Below are 27,600 nucleotides of genomic sequence, written 5' to 3' on the forward strand. Positions count from 1 at the left end.
GCTGTGCCTGGAGGGGACACACCTCAGCCACCTTCAGATCCAAACACCACTAAACACTCAAAAACTGCATAATCAAGTGACAGCAGCAGAGCTTTGGCAAGACATCTGTCCATCTATAAATAGAGCTTAACTGTGTGTCCTTATCACAAGGCTTTGATGTGTTTGGGGAGAGTATTTTCTTCCCCTTCACCACCAAGTCCCAGGCAGCACAGATAATGGGCTTGAATCGATCCAGCTCAAGTATTGCTAAACTTCCTACCACTGTGGCAGCATGCCAGCCTCAAATAGGACAAGAGAACATGTGTCTGTTCAGACCCAACCACAAGAAGTAGGCAGAAAATTGCTTTAGGCTTAAAAAAAAAAAAACAAACCAAAAAAAAAGGTGCTTTTTTGCAGATTTGTAGATCAATCTACAATGTATTTTAGAGGTTTAAGCAAGTCAATATAAACAAGATATATCATAGCTGCACAAGAAGCCGAGAAGTTGTATTTCTATTTATGCTGCTACTGGCACTCCAAGCGCTGGCTCAATGTCTTGCTGCAGTCCCACATCACTACTTCTCCAGAAAGTTGAGGGAAGGGGCTCCCTCCACTGCTGCAGTTCATCACCCTATTGGTTTTGCCAGGACAACTCAGCCCTGGGGCTGGCTGGGGTCTGATATAGCTGAAATGTGTCACCACTGCATCTTGTGCCATGTTTGCAGCAGGAGGGCAGCAGGAGGACACAGGGACCAGTGGTAGTGGCTAGAATGACCTTCCACAAAGTGCAAATTGTCTCCTTAAGCCTCTGTCCGCACACAAATTGGCTCAGCTCTCTGAGGATTCTCTGGGCAGTGCTGAGACAATCCCCTGGGATTTGTTTCTCAAGCTGGTGCTGCTGTAGAACTGCAGTGGTCTGACCTCTACAGACTCATCCCCAGGGACATGACAAGTTGGTTCCCTCCCAGGCACTTCTGCCATGTGCCCACCATTCCTCTTGCACCATCATGGCATGACTTGGGAGAGGCCTTGCATGGATCACTTTGCCACCCCTCAGCTTCACTGTAGGGCATTACAAAGAATATTCAGAATTTTTCTCAATTTTTTATTACATGAGTCACGTAACATGCCTTATCAAACCAGATCTAAACATTCCCATGTAATATGTCAGCCATTAAACATGCAATTACCCTGCATTTACAAATCCATGAGAAGCTCTCGTCGTCTCATGGGCAGGAGTGCTCACATCCCTGTGGTGGAGCCTGTCCTAATGAACCACCAGGAACTGGATCCCACTGGAACTGACCACATCCATTTCCCAGCCTCTGTGAGGCACAAACCCCCATTTCCTGGCTTCCACCCTCTGCCTCAGAGTGTGAAGAATAAAGTGTGCATTTGGATGGGAAAGAGCTGGATGTATACCCTTGGTCAACAGGAAGAAGTCCCTGGGCTGTGGGACACCCAGCTCCAGACATCCTTCTGCCCCAGAGCCCATCCAGACATGGGGAAACAGGTCAGCCTGCAACACAGGAAGCAGAAACCAGCTTTCAGCTTTCTACCTTTCCTACACAGCTAAAACTTGTGTAAATACCTGCCACACATCCCTCCAAATCCTTTGGGAGCAAACCTGGGACAGGAAGCCAGTGATGGAGGGCAGGGATCGGCAGCTGACACACCAGTGCTGGCAGGAACACCAGCCTGCTGCTGCTTCTCCAACCCCCTTCCCATCTCTCTGCCAGACTCAAGCTCCTCTAGCAGCACATCATCCAGACTGGGCTCTTACTCCTCTGCTGCCACACACAAGCAGGCGTCAGGGGACGTATCATTCCACAAATCCGAGGAAGAAACAAGCAGCATTAACTGGTAGCACGTGTGTATGGAGACCCCTCAAACTCTTTTTTCCCTTGCTCCCATCTGCTCTGCTCTGGGCCACTAAATCCAATTCAGCAGTGCTCTGAGCTTGTACCAAAGCTGCGACACATTTGTCAGATCCCTGACTAGACCCACGGCTAATTTTACAACGCTAATTTATCTCACCATATTATATCGCTTTCATTTCATCCCCCCAGGATCCCATTACTGCCAGTGTACCTTGTAGCCAGCATGTAACAGTAATTGGCATTATTAGCGACGTACCCTGCTCGAGCTGCTCTATTTGCAGAGCTGCAAGGAGTCCCGTGGGTGGGCTGATCTACCTCGAGGATGGGGAGGGAAGGAGTCCTTGTTCCGTGCCACTCCATGGATGCCACCAAGGAGCAACGCCAAAGGCAGGGTTTTGCTGCTGTAGAGCATCTCTGCATGCCCAGCCCCCAGCCCACTCCCCGTTGTGGCTCCATCAGGTGTTGCCTACCCCTGGGTTCCTTAACTTCGACCTTTTAACTCCTGGGCAAACAATCAAACGCGCACACAGGGAGCACTTCTGTCCTTGCTTGTGGCTCAAAGAATAAAGGACTCTGCTCATCTGGGGTTAAAGGGGCTGCAAAACAACTCTGGGAAAGCATGACACAGGGGTAGAGGGCAGGGAAGCTGCACAGGGAAAATTCATCATTCATGTTATTTTGGTCAACAGTTTCTCCTCTTCAGTGTAAGCTATTGCTTTCTAGGATCAACATAATTAAAGCCATGCAGTTTTAGCTAAGTGAGAGGCTGCACTAGTCAAACAGTGACAATTCCCACTTAAGACGTCCTTGTCTGGCATTTAGAGACTTGTTAAATTTTAATTCATCATTTTCCTCTCTCAGGCACAGCACCAGCAAGTACCGGGCTTCCCCAGCACAGCTCTGCAGGGTCTGCATCCCCAAGTGAGGCAGCTCCATCTCCAGCTCCTTCCCTGCTCCTCCTTGGCTCAAAGATCCCAATCCCCTCCTCAAACAGCATTGTGTTACCACAGCCCCATACTGGGCATACATGCAACAGGCCTCAGAGGTGGGCAACCTCTTGCTCATGGCATCCTAAGGGGATGCATTCCTTTTCAAGCAAAGCTGATGTGCCTCTTCTCTGATGCTGTGGCCTGCCAGGCAGGAAAGCAAAAAAAAAAAAAAAAACCACCCAGAAGACCCAAGAGCTCCAAGTTGTGCTTGTCCAACAAGAGGTGTTACCTCACCTTCCTCCATGAAGCTGGGCTGGGTGACACTTACCTGCTCCAGGGTGGTTCAGCCACAACACAGGACCCCTGCGACTGCACTTGGACTGTGTACCTCCAAGCTCCCCAAAGGGCTCTCAAGTGGGAGAGCTCTTTATGGAGGAGTTGTCCATGGGCAGACCATAACATGGGCATTTTCCAGGCTGTTCATCCATACTTGCCCCTCCACATCCTCAATAACCACTCTCAGCATCTGCCTCTCTTTGCACAGCAGTTAATAGGCTGCTCACATGCCAGAGCCAGGAGCAGCCTTTTGTCACACTTTCATAAACACCACCATCCTCACCAGAAGACACTGCACTCCCACAAAGCACACCAACTCAGGACAAGCTAGGTGAGCAAGGTTTTCAACCCACCTCTTACCTCTCCACCAGTCCAGAGTCCTTGGGGTGTCCCCAATTTCTCATAAACGTCTGGGGGATTCTTCCGGCTGCTTGTCCAACCCTCACTGCTCAGATCTGGGATTTTCTTCAACAAAACAGAGGAGACAACCTGTCAGGTTACCAGGTGAAGCTCTGCCATTGCTTCAGGTTTAGCAAACAACCAGGGCAGGGGGGGCATCTGTTTCCCAGCCCTGACAGCTGGGGGTAACTGGTGCAAACGTGAACCTAGTTAGAATAAGAGCCCTCCCACAAGAGCGTCACAGTCCAGCCCCAAAGCACTTATTTGCTTAATTATTTCGATTCGGAGACATGAAACGGGAGAGGGGAAAAAAGACCCCTGCAGCTTGGGGCATCTCTGATCTTCTTTAAAGACAGACAGCAGTGCTCCCCAGACAGAACAGCGCAGCAGCACCACACTGTCAGCCCAGCACCAAGGCATTTTCCCATGAGGTCTTGTGCTGCCTGAGCCCTAATCCTGAAAAGCCTCACACACGTGCTAAAGGGTAAAGGGAGAGGCCAGTCCAGCTGAACCCAGGAGTGTGAACAGGAAAGCATGCCTGTATGGCTTTGCAGCACAGACACCAAGGACTGGAGATGGGAGGAGGACTTTCTGTGCCACGGCTGACACGCTGCCTGGTGAGACGGAGTCAGAGGCATTAGTGCTACCAGCGGTGCCCTCCCTTACAGCAGGAAATACGCTTTTTGTGTTAGACAAACAAATTATCAGTCGAGATCTGTGCTCATTATCCAGCTCTTGTGGCTGAGGTTGTGTTGCTCCCCCCACTTCTTTTTAAATGCTTTGAAGAGAAAAAAAAAAAGTCTTATGGCTCTACATTATTAAAAATGAAAAATAGGAGCCAAAACCCACTGGCAAGAGGAAAGTCTCGGACTCACTCCTGCAGAGATTCTTTCCCAAGGGTGACCATGACACGAAGCCTGGTACACCACAGGCTTTAATTAGCACCCAACCCTCAGCTGATGAGCTTTGCCAGAGTTCCTCCCAGGACCTCATGCAGAGCCTGGACAAGCCAATGGGAAGATGCTGCAGAAACCCAAACTACAACCCCTCATCTACCTCCTGCCTGCCTACAAAACCTAAATAAATAAATTACCACCCCCTGAAACTACACTGGGCACACGATGGCGAAACCCTCATTTGCAAAGTGCTTGGAAATAATTACAAAATTTTCCCAGGGTTTACAAGGAGGGAAGCCGACTGTTTGTCATGCCAGCAGCCATGGTGTGCCGCAATTTATCACTCTTGTCAGGTGTCAGCCACCAAGAAATTTAACTCCAGCAGCTCCAATCCCAGCATCCACAAAGTCCCATCACTCAAAAGCTGCTCTGCCAGGCACCCCAGAGCTGAGGAGTGACTGGCAAGGAGGGATGAAGGCTGCTCCCCACGAAGCCTCCTCTCACTCTGCAATGCCAGTGTAACTCCTTGGTTGTTTTTTGGAGATGCTTTTGGTTGTGGGTGTTGCATTTTTACCCACAGATGAAGTGGAACAGGAATTGAGACCAGGCTACAGCAAGAGATGAGGCTCATTTATCATTGCCTGCCAGAGACCCTCCTGGACTCTAATTCCAGCTTGGCAGGGACCTGAGAAGAGAGACTGGGCTCAGCACTGAGTACCCTCAGGGAGGGAGTGCAATATTATGGGTACAAAGTGCAAAATCCCAGTGCCTTTTCTGAGAGACATCTCTGAAACCTGTGGAAAGGCCAGACATTCCTTGCCACCTCTGTGCCCTGTGCTGAACCAAATGAGCCAGCCCTGTCACACTTCCAGCAGCCCAGCTTTCCACAAGAATGGTAGCCAAAGCACAACTTGCTTTTTAGGGGCTTCAAATTGAGGTCAAACTGGATTTTGGAGGAATTCAGCATGTCCAAAACAGGTCACCAGCTGATGGACCTGATTTGGGGCATGAGTTACTGCACATGAGTCACAGGGAAGATCTGTGAGCTGTGCTTCCCTATGATCAAGGGACGGCCTTGATCACAGCTCAGGTGGGCTCACATCAGGAGCAAATGTTCTCAGCCACAGAGCAGGGACAAGTCCTGGGTCAGGTCCCTGCAGGAGGGCTTGCATCACTGCTGAGCTCACCCTGCATCACCAGGGCTTGAGGTCTCAGCAATGCCATGGCCAAGGCACCTCATCAATGTGACACCTGTTTTATAGGGCCTCTCTAGGCTGCCCCACAGAAATACTCCTGTTTGGCCATTTCTGTGGCAACAAGCAGACTTAAGAGAAACCTGCCTGCAAAAGCACTAACTTTCTCAACAGGTCCTTGCAAAACACTGGAGGAAGCCCAGCACTCATGGCATGCTGCATATCCCACATGATGCATCTGCACGGCACAGCAAGGGCTAATGGATAACCAAACCACTTGCTTAATACAAAAAAAGGAAAAACAGAAAAAAATCCAAACACACAGCATTTGCCAAAAATATTTCTCTCCAACACAAGCTCGGGCCACGCTGATCAGGGACCCATGAATTTCACTTGCACCAACAGAAGGGGCCCAGCGTATCCCAGCAGCAAGGCATCCCATGCATGAGCCAGGGGGCACAGGTTTTGCAGGGCTGTGTGCTCGAGACAGAGCAGTTCCTGCTGTGGGAAGCTCCCTGCACGTGCTGTGGGTAACACGCACGGCCACGCCATCCGGAGCCTCGCGACGTGGCGCGGGGAAGGTGGATTTTTGTGGCGTCAGCAGAACCCGGATGCCTGGCTCAAAACCTTCCCCAAAACTATCAGGCCCAGTCTCACAGCAGAAGGATACTGGAATTTTCTTCGGCACAACTGCAAGAATTTTTTCTGTCTTTTTTTTTTTTTTTTTAAATTTTATTTTTAACTGTGGATAAACTACTGCCTTCCCTGCCCACCCCCCCACCCCCCCAACTCTGTTCTAAGAGCAGCCTAAAATTCTCTTTGCTAAAATTTTCCAAAAAAATTCAGCCGGAGGCAGAGACATGTGAAGTTTCAGTCCAAATGGTTAAAGGTTGGCGTAGTTTCAAGCAACTGAAGACAGGGGCTTATAATCAGAAGTGTCAGGCAGCCTTAATTATATTATTTCCTGAAGGAAATAGTTTTCCCTGCCGAAGTCCAGGAGTTATTAAAAAAAGTTGACCTCACTGGAACCAATCAAGATGGAGACAAGAAGCCTGTGATAGATTCTTAAGGCAGGCATGTTCATGCATCTGAATTTTCAGGGGTCCAGGATTTTAGGACAGGTGTTCCCAGACAAGCTTGGCTTTGCAACAGCTGAGAGCCAAGACCCAGGATGAGGAGCCCCCTCCCATCCATCCTCACGGAGTGCTCTGGGCAGGGGCAGAGCCCCATGCACCCAGGAGGGTGCTTGCCTGTGTCCAGATCGATTGCCTCGCCAAGGCAAGCGGGGAAAAACAGCCAGATGCTTTGTAGCTGTCAGGAGCACACAGGCTTTTTGTCCGTGTCTTCCTCTGTGCCTATAAATAAAAGTGACAGCAACTTTATTTAGGACTTCTTCCAGTTAAGAGGGGATGGAAGAAAAGTGAAAAATTAAATCGTAGCTCAGCAGAGGCAGAGGGGGAAGGTCCTGGAGGCACAGCTCAGGCTGTGCCACTGCTGCAGCAGCCTGGGGTGGTGGCAGCCCTCACTCTCCAAAATCAGCACCTCCTCATCCCCATCAGTTCACCCCTCTCTCCTGCCCTTCCTGGCACAGAAATCCCAATCCCAATCCCAATCCCAATCCAAATTCCACATTGCAGCCTCTGCCTGCTGCTGCCAATCCACTCCCCAGTGTAAACTGAAGGGTTCAAGAGTGAGTTGAGGTGGAATAACCATGTCTCCTTATGCACTAAAAGAGACTGACACAACCCGACAATAATCCAGAGGAGAAAGCCACCTCTTCCCTGCACATATGCAAAGGTTGTACTTATAGCACCAGCAGCTGCCCTAAAAGGCAGCTCAGTCCTGTGCAGCTCACCAGCATGGCTGAGCAGGGAGTGCAGCATCTCCACCAGCATCCACTACCACAGAAAGTCCTGTCTGTTTGCCTATAACCTCCAAGCAGTATTTTGCAGCTAAGGAAAGACCCTCTTTCTATGAAAAGCATGAGATGAGATTCAAAGAGCAGGAGAAGAGGGAAGGCTGCTCTGCAAGAGGGCTGAGCACCTTGCAGCCTCAGCCCCAGCTATGACCCAGCATGAGGGAGCACAACCAGGGTTTGAGCATCCCAGTCTGGTCTCCCCCAGCCCCCTGCAGCATCTCCCAGCAGCACAGCACCTCGTGTCTCACAATGGTATTGTAACACACTGATAACACAGCTTTGTTTCAGCCTTCGTCCTGTTAGCACCAGCACTGAGCCAGAGTTATTCCACAAGTCAAAGTGCAGCTCCTGCAGGGACTGTATGATTTTTCCAGTTCCCAGGTGCTTAGGGGCTTGACTGCAGCTCATCTGGAGTTGTGTCATGCACTTACACACAAACACAAAAACAGGAAAAGAAAAGAACAGGGGCAGGAAAAGAACCCCCTCCCATCCCAGGGGATGAGCCCACCCTATGCAGAAAGGTTTAGGGTGGAAATTGTGTGCAGGCCCCAAGGGAGAGAGGCTGCCAGTGACCTCATGGGTTTCTTCCACTGCTGCCCTCTCCACTGCCATGAGTCAGAGATTAATGACAGGCCATTTGTCAGCACCGGTGGCATCATTGCCAATCTCATTTCTGAGCAGACATCTGACCTTGCTTGCCTCCCCGAGACCCATGTTACCGCATGGCTCCAGCAGCCTCCTGACAGCTCCCAGGGGAAGCAACACAAGGCAGGGAACTGGGCTGTGACAGCTTGATCCTGAGTCAGGATGCACAGGCAAACAGCTCAGGATGAGCAGTGAGTGTCAGCTTGTCCCACTGCCCTACCCTCCTCCCAGCTGGCACCCAAGAAATGGTCTCTCTTACCAAGCACTGGGCTGGGTTATGGAGAAGGAAGATATGTGCCCAAAGAGGAGAGGATAGGCAAAGCAAGCCTTGCCTGAAACTCTGGAAGGAAGGGGAAAAAAGGAGTAGTGGACACACGGTCTTGTCTTTTTCCCAAGGCTGCAATATCTGTGTCTCTGCCCACACTACCCAGCCAGCTGAAGAGATCAATGTGCAGTTCCAGCTGTGGCACCCAGAGCTTCACCACAGTCAGCACAGTCAGTCACGACCCAGACTGAATCTTAACCCAGATCTCACTCAATGAGGAGACCAGGCAAAATCCAGACACAACCACCCTGTTCTCCTGAGCAGGGCTTGTACCCATGTCCTGAGGTGTAGATGACCCTTGCCATAGGGTCCAGCACTCCTCTGCCCCAAACCAGGCTGTGTTGTCACTGTACAAGTCCACTATATGACTGTCACTTGGTCACCACACACAGTTCTGGTCCTGACAGAAAGGGATTAGTGAGAGAACAAGAGGCACAGGAGAAGAGGAACAAAGCATCTTCTGCATCCCAAGCACACCGAGGCTTTTCAGCCTGGGAAGAAGGAGGTAGCAGAGCTTACTTAGCTGCAGGACCTTGGGCTAGACACACCAGCCAAACCATAATGTCCACACTGCTCCCTATTAAACAACAGAAAAAAAATTGTTTCCAGAGGAGCAGAGAAAATTCGAGAGCAGGTTTTCTGACAGGTTCTGGTCCTGATGCAAGCTTTGCCTCCACACAACCCTCAGCCTTAGACAGTCAGATGCATCCCCACCAGGAGGGATGAGACAACCACCAACACAGCTCTTCTTCTGTGCCAAGTCAAGCCAGTCCCAGCTCTCATGCTTCTCAGAAGGAGAACAAATTAAAATGATGTGGGACTGGGAAAAGGCCCACTTGGTTAAGATGAAGAAATCAGTGCCATTAAATGTCATTAGAATAATATGCCCAGAAAGCTTCATAAAAGGAGATACCATATGATTGAATGCTCTCCAGACCCTCATTTTACACAGACCCAAAACATCAGCCCAGATCCTCTTTTAACAAACAACTCCCACAACAATCAGGTTTTAGATTTTGTTTTGTGATGTGTTGTTTTTGGTTTTTTTTTCCTGAGAAGCCTTTGGGTCTGCAATTGAAAGTACAATTCCTTTAGTTCCTGGTAGGGGAAGAAAATAAAAATCATTTTTCATTAAACTGAAGCAAATGGCATTTTTGCTTGTCAAAAATATTTGACACAACTCTGACAGACTCGACCAGACATACAAATAAAAGATTTAAATCCTTCTGCTTCAGAGCTTAAGAAAAACCTGCCGTCAGTCCAGTGCTAGCACAAGCTCTCTCCTACAGGTCACACTCCCTGGGGGTTACCAGCACCATCCTGGCACTGATGGTGGGACAGAGGGCAGGTACCAGCCACACCAGCCTTTTCCTGCAAGTAGAACCCCACCAGCCCGTGCTATCCCTCTGCAGGCTGCTCTCTCGGAGACCAGCCCACCCGGCTCAAGCAGCACACAGCGGGCTCCAGCAGCAGGGAGGTGAGCAGCATCGATCCCTTCCCTCTCCTGCCACCATCCATATCTGATAGCAGCATCGACCCAGCAGCACTGGATGCTGTATTTCCTTGGCCACCTGGGCTGGGCACCAGCCGCCACCGAGCCTCCTTCCCCATCCGTCGTGTCAGCGAGGCAGCCACAGACACCGTGACAAGACACAGAGCGGTGTCGGAGCCCATTTCAAAATCCTTCTATCCTATTCAAGCCAGAGAGCCTTATGTGTATGGATTTATACTGTTTGCCCCAATATTTAGCTACTGAGCTGACTAATCTGTGTGCAAGAAAAACCACAGTGGCTCAGAGGCTGAGCAATCTACATCATTCATCATTTAGATTAGCTATTGTCTTAATCCTCTTTAAACTACTGTATAATACATAAGAGAATGGATGTCCTATATGCTTAGGATATGCAGAAGAAAACCCAGGCTGAAGCTCAGAAACTTGGACAGAAGTGAGAATGACAAATCCTACCAAGCCACAGAAGGAAAAGGAAACTTGTTGCAACCCCTGACAGATGGTTTAACTTCTTCTTGCTCTCTCCGCCCCAGCAGCCTTTAGTTATTTCCTAGTCAGCTTCCCAATTACTTCCCAGGCGGCTTCCTAAAGCTCTTCTGCCCTCTCCCTTCATTACAGGCCCACGATAAGCTGTGGGCCCCAGCCTGCAGCAGCCCATGCCATGTGGTCTTGCTGCAGCCCCAAGGATGTGCAGCCCTGTGCCCCGGGAGCTGGGACATCCCACTCCAGCACCAGCTGTGTCTGTGATGCTCTCTGAAAGGCCCAGCCCAGTGCCTGCTTTGGGCCATGCCTGGCAAACAGGCAGGCTCAGGTCAAGGATTAAAGCCTTGCCTGGCTACCCAGGACCATGCCCAGCCAGAGGATGAACAAAATCAGGTTTCTTTAGGGTAACAGTGAAGAGTTCAGGGGCAGAGGGAGGGACTGCAACAAGGCAGTGGCAAACAAGGCTTTAGTTCACTGCCTGCCAGAGCTGAGGGAACTAATAAACAGACAGATGAGCTAAATTGTCTTCTGAACCTCTGTATCAGTATTCACATTACAGAGCCTGCTTCCAGCAATTCCAGCGTATTAATAATAAATGCTACATAATTACAGCAGACTTGCTTTGTCCTCTCTTTCTGTTTACTGTCAATGTCTCTTTAACCCTTTGCAGCTGTCTCTCCACTGGCACCAGACCCTCCAGAGATGGCACAGCCCTGGCACCCATGGATGGGTGTCTCTCCCAGTTCCCTCCCTGGGCCGGTCGGGGTGCGAGGGGAGGTGAAGGAAAGCTCATGTGCTGATACCACTCAGTAGGGATTACTTTCTACCTGTCAAAGCCCTGACAGTGTTGCTGCAGGGCATGAAAAAGATGTATTTAAGGCCTCAGGAGCACCCCCAGGCTGGGATGAGCTGGGGACTGTGCAAACAGCATCTCCAATGCACAGAGTTGTAACTCTGAGTTACAACAAAGTCACCGAGAGCCTCTTAACAGCAAAGAGGGTTTATGGTCTCTCCTGGTTTTAATTCCCTCCAGACCTGCAGCTGGATTTGCCTTTCGGGGTATCTCTACCCCAGCCCATTGGGACCCTCCCTGCTGCACCCATGGTCCTTGGGCTATCAGGGGTGACAACCACATGTGATGAAAGCACACACTGCTGGGAGCTGGAAGTGGGCTCTGCAGCAATCCTTGAAGGACATGCTCCTGGGGACACTTAGGAGATGACCACACAGATCCCAAGTCTGGCAACCAGGCAGGGAAGAAAGAAGTTTTTGGATACTCAAGCTTCAAACCAAACAACTCCTGTGTTTGAACAGTGGCCACGTCCCTCATTCTCAGCAGCACCACAGCCCCACACAGCTGCTCTTCCCAAGTCTCCTTCCTCATAGGCAAGCTGTGCCAAAATGCCTGCCCTGTCTGATCATTTCATGAGCTGATCCAAATGAGAGTTAAAGACCCTCTGGCACTTTTCCCCTGAATTTTTTAAGTTTTTCATCCAATGTAGCTGCAAACTGAACTCTGGGGCCTGCTTTACTTCCCAAAGGACTCTTGCTAAGTATTTCTTCCTCAGTTGCAAGCAAAAAGCCTCAAAACTCTGAAGAAAGGCCCACTTTAACAGTGCAATAGCAGTTTTTATCTGAGCATGGGTTTAATTTGCACCTTTCAGGCTAGCTGTCTCTTTTCCAGCCTTGCAGGGAGGCTGCCATGGCTCCTAACACGACTTCAATAAGAGAACAAATACCTCAGATGGGATTTCTGCAAGAAACCAGCATGCAAAACAAAGTATGCCTGCCTTCCAGTGCAAATTAACTCAGCTTCTGACCTGACTGCAGGCCTTTCCAGACAGGAGACCCACTGGACAGCAAATGAATGCCAAGCAACTCAGATGCAAATCTCTCCCGGCACAGAGAGCCTCAAATGCTAAAGGAACACTTGGCTCAAACAGCTGGGCACTGAAAAGCCTTGAAATGGAAAAACACAAACAACTCAAACCCAGTTACATCACTCACACAGAGAAAGCGAGGCTGGAGTGACATAAGAACACCCATCCCTCAGACTCCGTATGTCCCACTCCACCTGGGACATGCAGAGCATCCCCCAGTGCTGACATCCTGCCGTCAGTGGTTCCCATAGCTGCACACATCCACTTTGCATTTTCTCTGCTCTCTGTCCTCTGCCAGGTGAAGCATAGAGGTTATTTTTTTTCTCCCTGTACACAGACACTTTTTTTAATTTCTCAGAGAATGAAACAGCAACTGGTCACTCAGGAATAATCAGTAAAGAAAAGGGAAGACAGCACTTCTGTCCTAAAATGAGTACAGGCTCAAAAAAAACTGAGAGGGACAGATGGTGCAAGGCCTGGGAACAAGAGAGAAAGGCAGGAGTCCTCTGGGCCACTTACATGGAGCATGCATGCCAGAGAAGTATGGAGCAAAATGGGGATTGGGAAGAAATGGGATTGCCATCATTATATCCAGCTCTTCCTTGTAGGATAGTACCAGGAAAACTACTTGGAGAGCAACACACTACAATAGTTAAATCAAGCAGATCTCCCCAGGGTACAAGGAAGGGCAAATTCATCCCCTCTGGGTGGCCCTGGGTTGATTGTATCTCTGCTGTCTCTCCACTCACTGCCACTTTTGGCAAGGCAGCCCAAATTTCTGCAGGGCAGGGACCTGTGGAAAGGGCACTCAGCAGGCTGGAGTTCCCCCACACCATCACAGGATGGCACAGCCAGCAAAGCAACAATCCATATGGACAGGAAGGGAAGCCCAAAAGACCTGCAAGGAAGGTGACATATGCCAGCCCCAGAATGGAAGATCCCAAGCTGGACTGGGACACATGGAACCTGTGCTGCTGGAGGAGCTCCCGCTCACAGAGAGAAGGAATGGCCCTGCCAGCCCCTCGCAGCCGCCACCAGACACACGGACAGCCACCAGCACTGCTGAGGTGGCTGTCACAGAAGGATTGCAAGGGTGGAAGTTCCTGGACTGATCCCTGCTCACGATCAACACCTACCCCAGGATTATCAGCCAGCACTGATACTGCACTCACAGATGCAAATACAGAAAAGCGTAAGCATTCTGAGGTTCCAGACTCATCTCCAGGACAGCCTGTATCTGAAACCCCTTCCAGGGCTGTTTCCCTGCTTTCTAACAACATCCATGTCCAAACCCACCCCCCAAATCTCAGGATGCTCCTCAACAGTAGATGACAGCACGCTGCAGGCTGTGCGAGCCTCCCATGTCAGCCCCCTCTGCAAGACATTTAGGAAAGAGACAACAAGTTATTAATTACAAATTAAGCTGCTAATTGATACTAAGCTGTATTAGCTCTAGGGGAAACAGAGGCAGAGCTGTGCCCCTCACACCACAGTTCACTGACTGCACGTGCAATATGAGGGGCCTGAGCTCCCCAAGAGAGCTGCTGAGGACACAGTCACACCACTTCCAGCTCGAGCTGCCCACATCAGCCCAGAGATCTCTCAATACTTCACTTCCTCCACCCCTGACCTACCTCCAAGCACTGTGACAAACAAAGGTTCAAACACCCTGTCCCAGCAGACAGTCAGACCCCAGTCAGACCCCAGTGCAAACCCACCACCCTTTTGCCAGTGAAAACTTTTTCTGTAACACAGCAATTAGGAGTGACAGCCCCAGGGCTCGCCCCAAATAAAGATTCCCTCTCTTGGAGAGGATGAGCAGTTTTCCTATCACCACAACCCAGCAGCAATTCAAGGTCTGTGCAAAAACCCAAGGTTTGCCTGGTCCTGTGTGGACTCCTGCATCTTGCAGGAAATAAGGAGATGAGGCAATGCATGAACCAGCTCATGCCAGGCAGGAAGGATGACGCCATCTGAAATCCTAGAGCTTAAGAAATCCCTCCTGCCACAAGATCCTCAGCTCTGCCTTCTGAAAAGCTAAGAACACAATGCAGAATTGCCTCTTCTCTCAATGGTTAACAGGTAATAAGTAATAAAACAATAATATCAGTAAATAATGAATAAGAGGCAGTAAAGTTCTGAAGTATTTCACCCCTTTGCCCCAACTTTGAAGCATATGGGAAGTTCTTCTCTTGTAAAAGAAGCTCATCATTTGCCTGCTTTAGACAGACCTGCCCTGTCCAGGGGCTCTGCTGGAGCAGGACCAGTTCTGCTGGGCTTGGCAATCAAGCAGCTGATGCCAAGGCTTCCATCCATCCACTCTCACACTGCCCTTCTCCTCTGGCAGCTCAATTAAGCCTAACGAATTACATCCAGCACAAGTCATGAGCAAACACAGGAAGACTTGGCGACCGCAGTGCTGTGCAAGCAGAAGGTGAATAAATAAAATTGACTCAAGTTGATAGAAGATGCCAATTCGGTGGTAGAGAATCTGTAGTGAAGCATCTGTTTGGGTGACTTTGGCTCAAAAGGGGACAAAACAAAAATGACACAAAAACAAGTTCTACCTTCAAATGGGAAAAACTCCAGAGAAGTTTTATACTATTTCAACATTTAAGTTTTAGACTTAAAAAAACCCCAAAAAACCAAAAACAAACAATGGAAAAAAACCCAAAAGACTGTATTTGTAGTTACCAGAATGGATTTAGGATCAGAGCTATAGAATATTGTAGCCTGACCCAGATCTCAGCTTAATGTCATACAGGGGACACAGGACCAGCCATCTCAGGTACAAAGGCTCTGCAGGTCATAGCCAAGTATCTCAAAGAAGGGACTTTTTCCCACCTCCTATTCCTGTTGCAGTGTTTGACATGGGGACAAGATAATTCTCAGTGACTGGCTGGCTGATCCCAAACTGGGCTCTGGTCTGCTGCCTGTCCCCTGTTGCTTACAAAAAACACTCCATCTCTTGCCTCTCCCTACCTGTCAAGAAGTTTGAGATTGCCATGATGCCCCTTAACATCCTGCTTCACCTTCCCTTGCCTGGTCTGCACAGACCCATCCCAGCATCTCCAACGTAGTTCTCCACAAACTCTAAGTTCCCCTGCCCAAAACCACCCCAAGGAGTTTTGACATCTCATTCCCCCAGGAGACGACGCTGAGGAAATCTACAAACCAAAACAAACTGCACAGCTTCCCAACAGACAAGAAATCCTTCCCAAACCTGGTTGTATCTAGTTGTAAACAACTGCCAGAGTTTTCTCTTCAAAAAACAAAGAGCCCTGCTTGACAGTGGCACAAACAGTTGTCGTTTCAAGACAGTTTCCCTCCTCCCCTCCCCTTCCCTGTTCAATTTGAAGTCAATTACAGGAAGGTTAATGGGGCAGAGAGGATGCCAGTTGGCTGGGTAATGATGTCAAAGCACCTGGCATTGCCTGGGCAACAGCTAGGCAGCGGGGATGCAAATGAAGGCACAGGATTGCACTTGGTCCCTCAAAACGAGCTGATGCAATTGAGCGTATCAGCGTTAATGAACATGGAAATAACGAGAGAGCACCCAGAGAAACAAGACACTGATGGGGGGTGGGGGCTGTGCCCACAGCAGGGAGACATGGTGACAGGCACCATGTTCTGGCTGTCAGTGGGAGCAGTTTCCACAGTGCTGACATTCTCCCAAGGTCTCATCCAGATGTGCTTCCCATGGGTTAACACTCCAGCTTTGCACACCCGAGACCAGATCGTGTTGATCTGCTGAAAGCTCCCCTTGTGTGGCTCCTGGCTCCTGTCCAGACAGTCTGTGACAGGAAGAGCAAGAGGGGAGATCGTGTGCGTCAAGAGGCCACATCTCAGAGTGACCTGATAAACATGGGGCCAAGGCAGCAAAGACCCAGGGGCAAGAGGTGCACAGGAGCAGAGGGGCTTGAGGGCATTTCAGTGCAAAGAGCACCGACCTGCTCAGTGGGAAGACTGTTCCAGCAGTGCAGACCAGATTCTCCAAAGCTTGCAGTCCCCACATCATCTGCAACCGATATTTTGAAGTTTCCAGGCAGAGGAACAGGAGGCTGTATATGGGATGTTGTCTGCCAGTACAGCACTTGGCACTGCGTGCTTCCAGGGACCAGGACCACAGAGCAGCACATCAGAGTACTGCAAAGCCTCAGACACCAGCTGAAAACCCTTTCCAGCTTTGTTCCACCATCCAACTGCTGTATCTTCTCCTTCATCCACAAGCTCCATCAGATCCCCCTCAGCACATCAACTGCTCACAAAACCTTCATTCCAATACTATTAAATGCTTTTCATAATAATAAATACTATTTATTATATTTATTTATTTATTATTACATTATACATTATATATTACATAAATACTTTTCAATGTTTGTTTTTTTTATCCCTGGCCTGTAAGACCATGGCATGCCACCGCTTTCCCTCTTTCCTGACACCCCTCAAACCCTAGCACGGCTCCAGTGAATCAGCTGCCTTTGGTCCTCATGCAGAGCTCACCCATCCCTCCAAATCCCAGCGGTGCAGGCGCTCCTCTCGTGCTCACCCTCCACAGCCCATCCCCAAAACACATCCCAGGGCAGCCACAGCTCCACCGGCAGCCGGAGCCAGGTCCCGCAGGGGCTCTGCTGCCCCAAGAAAAGCTGCCTCAGAGGGACAGGGAAAGCCTGGCAGCATTTCTCACACCAGTGACTAGCAGAGCTTGCACACTTGAGACGCAGCTGTGCAAATGAGACCCCAGCAACCACCCCCAGCCCCAGTGATTCCCCACAGGCGTGAAGAGCGGTATCAGGGACACAAAGAAGCCGACGCCACAGGGAAGCACTTGGGTCACGCATCCATTTACAAGGTCATCGCCCTGTGCCTCTTTAAAGTACTTCACTTTCGCCGGAGGCAAGTCAAGGTGACTCGGACAGACCGTGCTGCCGCTGGCCCTGTTCCCACCGATGGTCCCTGCTATCCCGGCCCTTCCGCTGCGAGCCCCGGCAAACACAGGGCATCCTTCTCTGCCCTCTGGAAACGGCCCAGCAAAGCAGCAGCCCCGGCCATAAATAACACTGGCAATGGGTACAGGCAGAGCAGCCGTGGGCTCTGCAGGGACCGGAGCATCCCTGGCCAACCCATACGCAGGCTCTGCGGGACCCAGCGCCTGCCTGGAGCAAACACCTTCCAAGCATCCTCCGTGCCCGCCGCAGCGGGAGCGGGCACGTCCGGGCTCCCTCCCAATGCCAGGTCTCTCCGTGAGTCTCCACATGTTGCTTTTAAATGCCAGCAGTAAAACCAGCTACGGAGAGGGAATTAAACGGAGGAGGGGGAGGGAGGGAAAAAAAAAAGGAAAGGAAAAAAAAAAAAAAAAAAGGAGAGAAAGACGAAAGGGAGAAGAGACAGCTCTGCTAATGAGTCAGCCAGAAGTCTCAGAATCCATTTGAAACACGTAGGGCTTAATTTAACTTAATGGTTTTGTCAAACATTGGCACTCCGTTAAAAGCACAGGAGAGCTGGTAATCCAAATGCCAGTGGCTCTGCCTCTGCTAGTCACAAGAAAGCTGCTGCTCCAGTCCCCAGACAGATCCATCTGGTTTCATGCAGGCAGCAAGTATGGCCCGGGCTAATGCAGTCACTCATGAGGGTAGTTCTGTATTTACTTAGCACCAGCAGCAGCTCTGACTTTGCCCAGAACACAAAAAATAAACACAGCCACTGCATTTCTGAGCTTGTACATGTCTTAAGGCAGCTCCAGGCTTCTCCTGAAAACACAGCTCTGTCAGGACAAGAGAGATTTGCACCTTACCCTCGGGAACACAAAATGAAATCGCTGACCTATGAGGACTTTGGAAAGAAGTTGGAGGGGAAAAAAAAAATAAAGCAAACCCTTTTCTCACAAGGAGGCAGAGAGAGACATGAACTGGGCTGAAGAATCTAGTTCCCCACCCAGCCCTGCCCTCCCTCCTCTGTGCAGCAACCCTAGGTCAAGGGCCCCCAGCAAACCTTGTGAGATGGAATGGGGCTCAACCCCAGAGCAGCACTAGCTCTGCTGCTGTCAAACGCCTTTCTAGAGAAAAAAGCAGAGATTTCAGCCTGCCATTTAAGATAAGCTTCTTTCTGCAGACTGAGCCCATCTTTACACACAGTAAGGAAAAGCAGAAAGTTTAACACTCATTGCCTCTCCTGAAGCCCTATTCTGGCAGTAGATTGGGCATTTGGAACGTCTCATTTTGGTTTTATCCCTGCTCTATGGGCACCGGCAGATGAATTCCAACACCAGGCACTGTGTGATTCAAGCCACTGAGCACACCAGGGACAGCAATTAGGACACTCTCCTCCTTGTAATGACAACAGTCCAGTAAAGTTAAGCTTACCTGTAGAGTCTTGGGAGGAAGCTAAAACATTGCTTTTAACCTTGAAGCCATCTGCAGGACATCAGTCACATATCTGTCCTCTGCACCCACATCCTCCCACGCAGCAGCAGCCACCACAAGCTGGTGAGACCTGAGATGCTGCTGAGCCCTGCTCACCTCCCCAGCCCAATATGCTCCCAACAGCAGATCCCAGAAACCTTCTCTTCCCTAGGGAAGTCTCCACTTCCCAGCACATTCCTCAACCCTCGCTCAGAGGATCACCTCTGCCATGCACCCCAAGGCAGAGAGTGGTTCAAAGGGTCAGCACTAAAGGAAGCAGCACTGCCAACCCTAGAGCAGAAGACTACAGATAGAAACAAGCCCTAAACTCCATGGGCACATTCCCTGCTCCACACAGTGCAGGTGGGGAAAGGGCTCCAGGAAAACTCAGGGGAGGCAGTGGAGGCTTTTGAGCCTCTGCATCCCCTTAAACCTCCCCCTCCATCCCAGGACCTGGATTCCTGTTTGATTTAAGACACAAATGGGATCGAGTTTAAAGGTCTCAGCCTGGCCCTTGACTCCTTGGTGGGAGTCTTTCCACATCACAAAACCACCAGACAATTCAGCCTGATTGACAGCCTTTCAGGCAGAGGGGCCCAGAGCTGAGGGAGGGGAGGGGGCCGTGGGTCAGGGCTAAGGGGGGGCAGCCAGAGCAGTGCATGGGGCTGGGAGAGCAGGGGACAGCTGTGCAGTGCGGACAATGTTCAAGGTTTGTGCTTCCACAGGAAAAAGGCTTTTGGGAAAGGCTGAGAGGCTAGAGCATCCTTGAGGAGCTATTAAGTTCCACTTAATACATTCAAAATCCAAATTGCAGAGAGCACACACAGGGGGAAAATAGAGATTTGGTACAATGCACTCTTTCCTGAGGTAAGGGGATGGCAGCATACACCAGAGAAAGCAGGAAGCTGAGGGTGAGGCAGAACGTGGAGTGCAGGCTCACAGAGAGGAGACAGTGACAGGCAAAAGCTAGGAGACTTCAGGGACAGAAAAACAGGTGAGCAAAGCCAGAATTCACTGACTCTGGGCTCAGCCACTGGGGCTGCAACAAAGGCTGAGATGGCAGCACAGAAGTGCACGCACACACACACGTGGGCATGTGCCATATTCTGCCTTGGGTGCTATCCCTGCTCTCCAGCTCTAGCAAAACCCAGCCCAGTGAAGGGACTTGACCAAATTATCCCTGCAGCAACAGGCAGGACCCCAGAATGACCAGTAGCAAAGATGAAGTGCTTCCTCACCTTCTCCTCCCTTCTACTCCTCACCCCAGCTTAGAACTGGGCACAATGGTCAACTCCCTCCAACACAGCTCTTCCCACTGCTCCAGGGCTGATGTGAGCAACCTTCACAGGTCTGCAGAGGCCAGTCTTACACTGAGTGTGCTCAGACCCCTCAAAGCCCATTCATCTTGCTAATTTTGGGAGAATGTTCCCTTGAAGTGTTCCCTTGAAATTCTCACCTTGGAGTCTGGGTCAAACCCATGCTTGCCAGCCGCTCTTCTCAAGAGGACGCTTCTGCAGTAGGATGAGAGTCATCACTTGGGGAGACCAGGCAAGGGAATGTAAAGAGGACCACAGATACTTGTCACGTTATCTTATTTATATCCCCTTTTACACACAGGAAACCCTTTCTCCTACCTTTTTTTTTTTTTTTTTCCTCCTCTAAATAAAAGAGAAAAATTTTAAGCTGGTGCTCTAAAGCGCAGCAACCGCCAGCCCATCTCCATGGCTTGCCAAGAGAGCAATTCATCCTCTGCCTCTATTCTGCAGTAGGTAAAGCCCCCCCCTCTCGCTTTTGTTCATCTCCCCGCTCTTTTGTCTGGCCCTGAAAGCGTTGATCACTCCTGCATGAGGAATGTGAAACTGATGTGATGTGATAGGAACAATGCTCCAGCCCCGGTCCTTGCAGCCACATCAAAGTCCCCATTTGCATGGCTTCCCTTGCCTGCCTGTCCCCCTCTGCCCCCGGCCGTGCTCTGGCTGCTTCAGCGCCTTCATTGTCCTCCCAGCTCCGAGAAGCAGCCTTGGCCTCCTGCTAAAAGGCGCTCGATGGGCTCCCCATGCCTGCCCGTGGGAGATGGGATCCACGGGCAGCATCTGGCTGGCAGGAGATGCGACAGTCGCAGGTGGCACTGCTGACCAGGAGGCACCAGCACGCTCACTCTGTTCATCCTGCTGCTGCCTGCTACTTGTTCCCCAATGGATGCTTCTTCCCAGAGCACTGCCAGGCTGGGTTGGGGGCCTAAAAAGATGGAGAGGTAAGGAAGACAAATCCAGAGGTTTTGGCCCAGTCCTGCTAGAGGAGAACCGGGAAGTGCATTAGCATAAAGATTAGGACATTCCTAAGCCACTGAAAGGCACAGAGGTAGTTCACACAGAAAATGCTCTGCACTTGCAGCATCTGGGGGAGGTAGGACCCTGCCTGTACTTCTGGTGTAGTGGGAGAGACCAGGATGCAGATACTCAGGACACAACCTGACAGCTGGACACCACCACGCCTGTAAGCACTTCCAGCCCCAGCAACACCCACCAGCAGTGGCAGTGGCACAGAGCTCCAAGGATGCTGCAAAAGCTGCTGGAGCAGCTGCATAAACACAGCTCTGGGTCCAGGCAGCCTCCTGCTGGGCTCCAGAACCCAGGAATGCTGCCACCAGGTAAAAATCCTGCTGCTACTTCACAATGGGCAGCTACAACCCAATGCTAAGCAACACCCTTCCCAAAGCACACTTCACAAGGAGTCCAGCTTGCCAGACTTCATCAGGTCAAAGGCTTTAACCCAAAGGAGCAAAGTAGGCTGGTGAGAGAAAACAAACCCTCCAGCAAGACAGACAGCCTGTCCCACAGCAGCTGTGGCCCCATAGCAAGCCCCTGTTGACATGACAGCAACTGGGAAGCGATTGCTCTACACTTCCCCAAGGTCTGACTAAGTCCTGTGGGAACTCCAGGCAAGCAAGTTCCCTTTCCCATTAGGGGGAATCCAGGTGCCTGCTGCCAGACAGGGAGATGCAGGCAGCACCTTGGCAGGGAAGGGGAAATCCAGGCAGTGGCTATGCCAGCTGTGGAGTGATGGGGGAGGCTGACATGGGATAGGTCCAGAGGAAAGCAGTAGTGGGGCCACCTTGTAGAATCAATCAGTGCTGGCAACAGGAGGGACACTGATGTCTCTGCAAATCTGAGGGCTGCCGGTACACCTTACAAGCTGAAGGACTTAATTTTTGGCAAAGAGGAAATAAACTTAGCTTACCCTTGCCATCAGGACCCGTGTAAGGCTGATTCCCCATCTCCCTCATCCTGAATTGGGCTTCCATTCAGCCTTGACACCAACCAAGATGCTGAACTGGTCTGTGCCACTAACCAACACACAGACATGGCCAGCATCTGTCTGCTGAACAACAGAGGTTTCCAGATCCAGCCACTTCCAACACAGAATGCAAGATCCGGGAGAATCTATAAAACTGCAATCAAGGCTTTGAGCCCAAGCACATCTCCACCTTGCACCTCATAGAGATCAGCGCTGAAGAGGGACTCCAGGTGTTTTGGCTTCAAGTGCACAGAAAACAGAAACAAACAGTCCAAGAGCCATGCCTGGATCATCAGCCCCAAGATCCCAAGGCACTCATGGGTTACATATAGGATGCAGTGCTCTAATGTTAAACTTCTTAAGCATTTCCCAGGCCACCTCTACTCAAGCAGCCTTCGTTATCTTCAGATGCCCTACTTTTCTTCAGTTTTTACCTGGTTTTGCGTATTTTTTTATAAGCTTATAAATGATAAGCTTTATAATTTGCTTATTATTTGCCCCCTGTTTGAGTGCTTCTGCTCCTCATCTCTGTTTGAAGCTCATAAGCCTGCCAAGGGACACCGCACTGGCAACTATTCCTGATTTACACTGATGGAGAATATAACTTCCCTTTACTAAAGTAAATAGAGTCACTACCAAGAGGCAGAACACAATATTTTTTTATTAATGAGCATATTTCTGCCTCAGAGCTCACCGGGGAGGCAAGAGACAGTCAACATGGAAGAACTAAAACCCTCTTCCTTACACTCTGGGTCACATTTTCTACACAAGGAATCTGCTGCCTGGCCAATGTCACTCCTGTTTATGAAAGAAGTCTCTGCTAGAGGAGTATCTTGGTGTGTGATTAAGGAGGATATTTCATTCTGGCACTCAGACTTTTCCCTGCCAAGCTGGTTTACTGTAGGATGACACCAGAAAGGCTGTTTAGCTGTAGCTGTCCTCACACACTAAACAGGGCCCCCCACAGTTTTGAGGCTCCTTCAGCAGGCTGGGGGAAGCACAGTAAACCCAACCATGCTGCCCTCCTCTCTGCTGGACTCCCATCTGGTCATTCCCAGGGGATAAAGCTCAGAGTCCCCTGTGACTGATCCAGGCTGGATGCCCACCAAAGCTAATCTATCACTCCCTTCCTCAGATGAACAGGGAAGGTAGAAAATACAACAAAAGCTCCTCAGCCAAGATTAGGGCATGGAGAAATCACTCACCAATTACAGTCGCTGGCAAAACAGACTCAACTTGGGGAAATTAATGTATTTTGTTACCAATCAAATCAGAGTAGGGTAATGAGAAATTAAACCAAATCTTAAAACACCTTCCTCTCGGTTCCCTTCTTCTTCCTGGGCTCAACTTTACTCCAAATTTTCTCTACCTGCTTTCTTACAGAGGCTCAGGGGAATGGGGATTAGAGGATGCAGTCAGTTCCTCACACATTGCCTCTGCTGCTCTTTCCTCCTTAGAGGCTGCAATCCTCACGCTCTTCTCACACTCCTGAGTGGGCTTCCTACCACAGGAGTCAGTCCTACACAAACTTCTCCAGTGTGAGTCCATCTCACTCGCTGCAGTTCATGAACTTCTCCAGCACAGGTCCCCTCCATGGGGTCAGGAACAGCCCTCCAAAGGGTCAGGAACTATTCCAACACGGGTTCCCCAGAGGGTCTCAAGTCCTGCCAGCAAACCTGTTCTGGTGTGGGCTCGTCTCCATAGGCCACAGGTGCTGCTAGGAGCCTGCTTCAGCATGGTGTCACAGCCTCCTTTTGGGCTTCCACCTGCTATGGTGAGGTCTTCCACAGAATGCATGTGGATGTCTGCCCCAGGATGGACCTCCAAGGGCTGCAGGGACACAGCTGCCTCACCCTGGTGCACTACAGGCTGCAGGGGAATCTCTACTCTGACACCTGGAGCACCTCCTCTCTCCAGGCCTGCACTGTCTACAGAGATGTCACTCTCACATGCCCTCACTCCTCTCTTTCCTGGCTGCAACTGCAATTTTTCCCCCCATTTCTTAAATCTGTTACCCCAGAATCTCTACCATAGTTGCTGGTGGGCCTGCCCATGGCCAGTGGCAGGTCTGTCTTGGAGCCAGCCGTTACTGTCAGACAGGGGAAGGTTCTGGCAGATCCTCTCACAGAAACCACCTCCGCAGCTCCCACCCCCACCACCAAAGCCTTGCACACAAATCCAATACATCCCCACACTCCCAGCTCTGGAAGATTCTTTTTTTAGTAGCTATAATGGTGCAAACAAGTAATTTTGCTCAGAGCCTGCAGGGCTGTGGGACAGGAGCCTTGTTCTCATGTTACGGCAGTGAGCCGTTGCAGAAGAGGCCACAGATAAGATGCTGTACACCACTCCAGTGCCCCATCTCCCCAGCCCTCCACACAGCTGTGAGCAAGACAGGACAGAGTCCCACTCCAGCAGAAGGATCCTTGCTAATGCTGCATTGGGAGCAGGGAACAAGTGCTAGTAAGGGATACAGTAATCCCCACACCATGCTCACTGGGCATCACCCTCCAGAAGTGGGAAAACACTGCAGAACCTCCCGCCCCTGCAAGCAAGGCTGGGTATCACTCCTCCCCCAGGGGTCAAGGACTAGGAGACATCCAACCTTTTTCTTTGTCCCAGTGGTTCTCACAAGCTCCTGGCCACCTCCAGCAGGTGATGCTGACCCCATGGGATGCTGCACCTGGAGGAAGCCCCCTTGACTTACCTTACACCAGCATGGCAGCACTGGAGCTCAACCCTTCCCAGCCCATGGAGAGCCAAAATGCAGAGAGACAGTTCAACCTGGCTCACTGCATCCTGCCGCTGGAGTCATACCACAGGTGAAGAGATCTTAAACATAGCTGGACAGATGTTGTTTCAGGGCTTCCTAGTTCTCTGTCCCTAATTCATTCCTGGTTTCTGCAAGACCCAGTTAATTCCTGACCAGCCATCACACGTGCGTGTTTCTTTGCTTTCAATTCGCCCAGCAAAATCCATTTACCCTGCCTGTCTCATCCGGTTTCTGTCAAGCCTGCTGAATTCTCCTCCAGTGAAATAAGCGAGCTTACTGTAACACCCTCCTTTGTAAGAGCATGGTGAAAATGACAGTCTTTCTGGTACCTGACTATTTCCCTTCACAGGAGCTAAACATCGCTTGTTTTCAATTGTGAACTGTTCTGACTTCTTAAAATGCATGAAAGTACCAAGAGAGTCAATTCAACCGGGAAAGAAGTTTCTAAAAGGGAATATTTACTTACCTTGCAGTTTCCTGTGGAGAAGTTTAGGCTGGTAATTTACTAGCCAAGGCTGTGGAGGTCTGCAGGTGAACACGAGGGGGAAGCAATGTAATTCAACATCTGCCTTGTCCAGAGGCAGCCATGAGAAGACAGATATAAAATTGTGTTTAAGGGTGCCTGCTTCCAAAGCCCCACTCAGTGGGTCAGTGGGGAACAAAGCAAAAGCTCCCCCAGCTTGCACAGCCTGGGTTTTTTTTCTGACTTTTGGTGCCAGAGCCACAAGCCACCTTTGTATCTAGCAAAACATAATTCCAATCCTCTCCAATATGTGTTTTCCACCTCAAGGCACCTCCTTAGGGTTTCTCAAACTGAATTTGAGGCAAGAAATAGAGAAGAGAAAACCCAGACCTGTTCCTCCCATAGCCCCTGCTCCTTCTTTATTGCTTTTCTGGTGATACACACCTGAGACAAAGGAGCTACAAGACACCAAAGTTATTGGCCATGTGATAAATGCTGCCAAAGCAGCAGCATGTGAGTCAGAGTGACCCTTTTACCTAAAACCAGCCAGAGAACCAGGTCAAACTGCTATCTGCAAGCACCTGGAAAACCCACAGTGTTACCTTCTGCCCAGACACCAGCAGCCTCAGAGCAGGGAAGAGTCCCCAGGGATGCACACCAAGAAAGGAGACCACCAGAGAGCTCTCCTCCCATCCCCACTCCTGCCTAAGCAGGGCAATTGTACATCTGGAGCCAGGCAGCTGACGGGAACCCAGCATGGTGCACACCAAACTATGCAGAAGGAAACCTGGCCCCTGGACTCCATTTGCAAAATGCTTGAAGTCTGATGCTTTCAGCACAGGAAACATCCAAACTCCTTACACTTTAGGATTTAATTTCCCTCCTGCAGTAGCCTGGAGTTTTCATTTCTCATCCTCTCTTGTTTTGGTTTCCTTGCAGTCTTTTCACATCCTTGCCTTTTTTTTTTTTTTTTTTTTTTTTTTCTGGCTGCTCCTCAAATTTCATTCTCTTTTCCAAGTTACACAAGATGAATTTAAGGCCTCTGCCACTCCTCCCTGCTCATTAGCAGATATAAATTAAAAGCAGAATTAAAGAGATTACTTGCAATGCCACTTGAGACACCTTCAAGCCTCTTATTGCTTTACCATGTACCGTGAATTCTGACCCACCAAGGGACTTTACATTCAGACCTTGCCAAGTGTTTATCTACGTCCTGTTAGATAGGTTCGGGGAAAGAGCTCTCATCCTCCTCAGAAATAAAGTAAGATTAAGACTTTGCTGGAAGTTTTCCATTCCTGTATCAAGTTTTGTTGCAAAAAAGTTACCACCTCCTAAGGTGTTTTGACACCAAGAGGCAGATACAACCCAAAAAAAACCCCAAATATGCAACAATTTTTATTTGTTTGTTTGTTTGTTTCATGGAGTTTGGATATGATGTTACCAGAGTGGAAACAGCTAACACCTGCAGGTCAGCCACAGCTGCCACATCACGGCTACAGTGATCCGAGGAAAATCGCTGCACACCAGCCTGCTGCCAGGACCAAGAACATGCTGATTTCCATGCTTCCAGGTGACAAACAGCTGAGGATCTGAAGACTTCTGTTGCTATGCTCAGCTGCACCTATCACCTCCTCTCTGTGATCCTGTGTGTCCAGGAAGAAGCTGAGAGAGATGCCAGTTGCTCCCATGCTCATGGGTGTGCTGACATTTGCACCCAGCAGCTCAGGGACACAGTCTGAGTGCAATCACAGTTATTTCTGAAGTCTCACATGATGTTCACAGGTACAGCCTCTGCTGTTAAAAGTTCAGCTGGCACAAACCAGAGGGCACAGGGCTTACAGAGTCCTGTCTTTACCATGGCACCATTCACACCCTGACAGTCACATACAGATCCAAGATCTTTGCAAGATGCAAAACTGAGCTCAGCTGCCCCAGGGATGGAGGGCAGGATGCTCAACCACCTGTGGGAAAGGAGCAGCAAGAAGGACTGAGCATGTGTCAGGAGATATTCTACCCCAGCTGGTCACCGGAAAGGGACTGGGAGTGATGAGGACAGAGCACAAAGCCAACAGCTCAACAACTGTCAGCTCAGAGCGCCAAGGCACGGCGAGCGCACACGGGCCATCGCTGCTACGTAAGACACCACATGCCTTAATCTCTCCCAGGGGAGAGAACTTCGTCCAGCCCACACTGTTTGTGTACTCAGCTAATTTTGTTGCCTGACTTTCCACCTACTTGCTCAGCGGAAAACCGATCCTCCCAAGTAATCATCACTATTTCATCCCTACCC

General features: G+C 50.1%; 1 protein-coding gene across 5 annotated transcripts in view; it reads right to left on the bottom strand.

Moving 5' to 3' along the window:
- The window catches only part of CNTFR (ciliary neurotrophic factor receptor), a 202,549-nt gene that overhangs the window by 146,251 nt on the left and 28,698 nt on the right, over positions 1-27,600 (bottom strand). For 2 of the 5 annotated variants that reach the window (XM_058827916.1, XM_058827919.1), the window contains one exon: positions 3,485-3,589. The exons of 2 other annotated variants lie outside the window; for them this stretch is intronic. In XM_058827916.1, the coding sequence (XP_058683899.1) occupies positions 3,485-3,589 (105 nt within the window). Of the gene's footprint in view, positions 1-3,477; positions 3,590-27,600 lie in introns of all 5 variants that reach the window. One more of the 5 variants, XM_058827920.1, reaches the window with a different exon arrangement.

The sequence above is a fragment of the Poecile atricapillus genome, chromosome Z, assembly GCF_030490865.1.
Source record: "Poecile atricapillus isolate bPoeAtr1 chromosome Z, bPoeAtr1.hap1, whole genome shotgun sequence".
In the NCBI taxonomy this organism is placed as follows: domain Eukaryota; kingdom Metazoa; phylum Chordata; class Aves; order Passeriformes; family Paridae; genus Poecile; species Poecile atricapillus.